This window comes from Cajanus cajan, chromosome 2 (assembly GCF_000230855.2).
Source record: "Cajanus cajan strain Asha chromosome 2, NIPB_CcT2T_4, whole genome shotgun sequence".
In the NCBI taxonomy this organism is placed as follows: Eukaryota; Viridiplantae; Streptophyta; class Magnoliopsida; order Fabales; family Fabaceae; genus Cajanus; species Cajanus cajan.
This window is the reverse complement of record NC_138518.1, coordinates 62821597-62826814: the sequence shown is the minus strand read 5'-3', so window position 1 is coordinate 62826814 and position 5218 is coordinate 62821597. Positions and strand designations below refer to the sequence as shown.

At 49.3% G+C, this 5218-nt stretch overlaps 3 protein-coding genes across 3 annotated transcripts; all 3 read right to left on the bottom strand.

The window, feature by feature from the left end:
- Positions 1 to 275: 275 nt before the first annotated feature.
- LOC145955116 (uncharacterized) lies at positions 276 to 1403 on the bottom strand. The gene has a single exon (XM_083069821.1). The coding sequence runs from the start codon at positions 1401 to 1403 to the stop codon at positions 276 to 278; it is 1128 nt and encodes a 375-aa protein (XP_082925947.1).
- A 1729-nt stretch (positions 1404 to 3132) lies between these two features.
- On the bottom strand, positions 3133 to 3933 carry LOC109812019 (uncharacterized). Its single transcript, XM_020375875.1, has 2 exons — positions 3463 to 3933; positions 3133 to 3381 (listed from the first exon to the last, which is right to left on the bottom strand). Exons 1-2 carry the CDS (start codon positions 3931 to 3933, stop codon positions 3133 to 3135), a joined length of 720 nt encoding a protein of 239 aa, XP_020231464.1.
- Positions 3934 to 4200: 267 nt separating this feature from the next.
- Positions 4201 to 4524, bottom strand: LOC145955115 (uncharacterized). The gene has a single exon (XM_083069820.1). It carries the CDS (start codon positions 4522 to 4524, stop codon positions 4201 to 4203), a length of 324 nt encoding a protein of 107 aa, XP_082925946.1.
- Positions 4525 to 5218: the final 694 nt, after the last annotated feature.

Sequence of the window (5218 nt, the reverse complement as noted above, 5' to 3'; positions counted from 1 at the left end):
CGGCGGTCGGTAAATTGTAATCCATTATCTGTGATCAAAGCGTACGGGATTCCAAAACGGGTAATGACGTTTTTCCAGAAGAATTTCTGGACGTTGTTAGCCGTGATGGTGGCCACTGCCTCTGCTTCTATCCACTTAGTGAAATGATCTACTGCCACAAGGAGAAACTTCACTTGTCCCTTCGCTGGCGGAAAGGGTCCCAGGATATCCATGCCCCAAATAGAAAATGGCCAGGGGGGTGGCGATGGAATGTAACCCTTCGGGGGGCTGATGTGTCAAAGGCCCATGTCGTTGACAGGGTTTGCACTGTTGGACAAACTTTGTGCAATCGGTAACCAAGGTTGGCCAGTAATATCCAGCTCAGATGACCTTAGTTGCAAGGGTCCGGCCCCCGAATGGGTCCCACATATGCCTTCATGGATTTCTCGGATCACATAATGTGCCTGTTCTGGTGTCAAGCATTTCAGTAGTGGCGACGAGATTCCCCTTTTGTACAAGTCCCCACCGATTAAGGTATATCGAGCCGCCACGGTCTTCATTTTCTTTGCCTCCAAGGGATCAGCGAGCAATGATCCGGTTACTAGGTGTTCAACTATGCCGGTCATCCAGTTGGGTGTTTCTTGCTGAACATGCAAACATTCAGCTTGGGTGATACTTGGTTTCTGCAATTCTTGTTGTATCATGCTGCGTAAATGGCTGGTCTTTTTGCTACTAGCCAGCTTTGCCAGCTGATCAACCCTCGTGTTGAGTTCCCGGGGTGTATGCTTAACTTGAACATCTTCAAAGTCGCCTTTCAGCTTCTGGAAAGCATGAAAGTATAACAATAGTGTTGGTTCTTTGATTTGGAAGGTGCCGTTGACTTGCCCCGTCACTACTTGTGAATCACTCCAACACTGTAGCTTGGTGATGCCCAGGTCCTGTGCCAACCGTAGTCCTGCTAGGAGGGCCTCGTACTCGGCTTGGTTGTTGGACGTTTTGAAGCTGAATCGTAGCGATTGCTCGATCGCAACTTCACCCGAGCCTTCTAGAATGATGTCGACGCCGCTGCCTTGCTGGTTTGATGATCCGTCTACATGTAGGGTCCAAAAGTGGGACATAGAAAGCACCTGTGGTGTGAATTCATTCACGAAATCGGCCAAGCTTTGTGCCTTGATGGGTCCTCTTGGTTCGAAACGAATATCAAATTGTGAGAGTTCAATGGACCAGGCGACCATTCGTCCTACCAACTCTGGCTTCTGCAAGACCTTAGTTATAGGGCTGTCAGTTCGGACAACCATCTGATGACTCTGAAAATAGTGTCGGAGGCGCCTGGCAGTATGCACAAGAGCTAACACTATTTTTTCGAGATGCTGATATCTCGTTTTGGCGTCTTGTAGCACTCGATTGACGAAGTACACCGGCATCTATTCCATTTTTTCTTGTACCAAAACCGTGCTGATGGCTTTGTCAGACACTGATATGTATATTATCATGTCCAGTTGAGGGTCCGGTTTGGTCAACAATGGGGGTGTCGTGAGCGTTGTCTTGAAGTTCTGAAAAGCTAACTCACACTCGTCGTTCCATCGAAACTTGGTGGCTTTTTTCAGTAAGGTCATTATGGGCCTTGATTTCTCAGCCATGCAGGGAAGAAAACGGGCCAAAGAAGCGATGCGCCCGGCCAGCCGATGTACTTCCTTTATGTTGCGATGACTTTGCATGTTGATGATAGCTTGACACTTGTCGGGGTTGGCTTCTATACCCCTCTTTGACAACATGAATCCTAAGAACTTTCCACCAGCTACCCCAAAGGTGCATTTTGCTGGATTTAGGCGCATGTGATGCCGTCTTACTTCATCAAAGATTGTTCTGAGGTCTTTTAAGTGGTCAGTGCCTGAAGTGGATTTGATCACCATGTCATCCACATATACCTCTAGACATGTCCCTATTTGGTGGCGGAAAATCTTGTCCATGAGTCTCTGGTAGGTGGCACCGGCGTTTCTCAAACCGAAGGGCATTACTTTATAGCAGAAGTTTGTCGAGTCGGTGATGAATGCTGTCTTTTCTTCATCCGGTGGATACATGGGTATTTGGTTATACCCCGAATAGGCGTCCAGGAAACTCAATCTCTGATGGTCGGCCGCTCCGTCAACCAATGCATCGATGTGGTGTAAAGGGTAAGCATCTTTTGGGCATGCTTTGTTCAGGTCCGTGTAATTTGAACACATCCGCCACTTCCCATTTGATTTCTTAACCATCACCACGTTGGCCAACCAAGTGGATCACCATGTCATCCACATATACCTCTAGACATGTCCCTATTTGGTGGCGAAAAATCTTGTCCATGAGTCTCTGGTAGGTGGCACCGGCGTTTCTCAAACCGAAGGGCATTACTATATAGCAGAAGTTTGCCGAGTCGGTGATGAATGTTGTCTTTTCTTCATCCGGTGGATACATGGGTATTTGGTTATACCCCGAATAGGCGTCCAGGAAACTCAATCTCTGATGGTCGGCCGCTCCGTCAACCAATGCATCGATGTGGGGTAAAGGGTAAGCGTCTTTTGGGCATGCTTTGTTCAGGTCCGTGTAATCTGTACACATCCGCCACTTCTTATTTGATTTCTTAACCATCACCACGTTGGCCAACCAAGTGGAGTACTTGACTTCCCTTATGAATCTTGCTTGGAGTAGCTTGGCGGTCTCTTCTTTTATTGCCTTGGCCTTTTCTCCACCCATTTTTCTTTTCTTTTGAGCGATGGGCTTGGCGTCTCGACATACTGAGAGACGGTGGCAATGAAAATTTGGGTCGATGCCCGGCATGTCAGCTGCAGTCCAAGTGAATAAATCCGAGTACTTTCGTAGGACTTGCTTAATATCTTCAGCCTCTGTTTCAGATAGTTGAGAACTCAAAAAGGTAACCTGTTCTTCATTCATTCCAAGCTGGAAAGGAACCGTTGTCTCTATAGGTTCGACCCTATCTTCATCCTCCATTCTTGGATCAAGTTCTAGGCCTTCAACTAATTTCTGTGGGCCAGCATCGCCGATGACGTTTACATCTCGTCTTGGCTTTGGGGTTGGTTGTACTTTTAAACTAGCGAAGTAACATTCACGTGCTGTCTTCTAATCGGCATGCGGTCCCTTCCTCTGATGGAAACTTCATAAATGTGGGGTGGAGACGATGGCTCGGAGCTTGTTCAGGGAGGGTCTGCCTAACAGAATGTTATACGAAGTGTTGGCATGCACCACCACGTAGCGCACCTTGATCCGCCTACGCTGGTCATCCCCGAAGTAGGTATACAGGTCTATCGTCCCCCGGGTGTCCACCCGTTCACCCGAAAACTCTACCAAAGGTTCATCGTAAGGCGTCAACTCTTGTTCTGGAATGCCCAGTTGCTCGAACGTCTTCTAGTACAAGATATCCGCCGAACTTCCCTAATCAACCAGAGTCTTCTTTACGATACAATTATTGATCTCTACGCTGATGACCATGGGATCATCTTGCACCGGGTCAATGCCTTGAAAATCTTGGTCAGTGAATGTTATAGGGGGCATACGGATGGGGGACGCCCACCCTATAGCGTTGACCGACTTGATGGCCCTCAAATGTCTCTTCCGGGCTGAAGATGAGCCTCCTCCTCCCACGAAGCCTCCGGCAATAGTGTTTATCACTCGCCTAGGCTGATTGCGGTCTCGCTGATTATTTCTATCTTGGGACCTGCTGCACTCACGGGATCGGTTCCGTGGAGGTGCTCGATCTCGGTTGTCCCTTCTGTACTCCCCTCTACCAGGGCGGTAGTCGTTCCTTCTGTTGTTTGTCGACCGAATGAAGTTCTGAAGATGGCCGGCCTTGACGAGATCTTCGATGTGATCCCAAAGGGCAGAGCATTCTTCAGTAGTGTGCCCCCTATTCCGATGGAACTGGCATGTCTTCGTCTTATCGGCGCGAGGCGGGGTCATAGCTCTTCATGGAACAACTAGTACTTCTGTGGCTAAAGCCTGCTCTAACACCTTGGCCCTGCTGGTGTTAAGCGGCATGTATTGCGTATACCTTGGGCCTCTGTTATTCTTCTCACGATCAGTTATGTCTCGGGGGCGGGGTCTGGGAGGCTCCTTGTCACTTTCTTTTTTGGCGAGAAACAGGTCAGGTCGGTTTTGATTTCGAAACTCGGCCAATTCCTCCATCTGCATGTACTTCGTGGCTCTCTGCCTCAGGTCGTCAAGGTCTCAGGGTGGCTTTTTACACAGACTGTTAACGAATGGCCCAGGCCGCAACGCCGTGGTTAAGTGATGCATTGCCACGGCCGGGTCCAAATCGCGAATAGACAATGTCATCTTTCCGAACCTCTCCATGAAAGTCCTCAGGGGTTCCTTCTTTTCTTGGCGGATGTTAACCAGTGCTATTGACGTTAGCTGATGCGGACGGCTTGTGGCAAACTGTATCACGAACCGGGAAGATAGGGCCGTGAACGAGTCTACCGATCCGGGAGGAAGTCTCATGAACCAATTGAGCGTTGGTCCTTTCAACGAAGTAGGGAAGACTTTACACATGATCGCATCATCGTCGGTGTACAAACCGACCTGGGTGACGAACGCATCAAGGTGTTCTTCTGGATCGGTGGTGCCGTCAAACTTCTCCAGGGCCAAGTTTTTCTAATTGTCGGGTAGACGGGCTCTGGCAATGTTCGGGGTGAATGGGGTCCTTCCTTGTCGTCGCTGCTGATCGAGAGTAGTAGTCGTCACTCCTGCTGAGTGCTTAGGATCCCTCATTTCTTTGTACCATCCGGATGACTCCCCGTGGTCCCAGGTTGATTGGGTGTTGGGGATATCATGGGACGGATGCCATGACTGGTTATCACTTCTGAGCTTGGCATTCTCTTTTCTCAAGATCGATAATTCATGGGCGTCCTTTTCTCGGAGCCTCTTGAGTTCCATCATTTCGGCCTTCAGCTGCTCGATGGCCGATGAAGGGTTGGGTTGCTAGGACCGGTCCACATATGATTCTTCCATTCCCTCCTAGTTCTGATTAGTTGGCTGTCTAGTGGTGTCGCGGGGCATCCCGAATGGATAGTCGGCTGCATTTTCTTGCTGACTTCTTGTCATTACCATCTTGCTTCAGGGTCGAGAACCGTTCTGGTTTCGGCCCCACGGTGGGCGCCAAAATGTTCCTGCGTAGAAACACTCCTCTCGTCGCTCTTTCTTCTTGATCTTCCAAGTCTTCGGTGCCGACCGAATACTGTCTCCC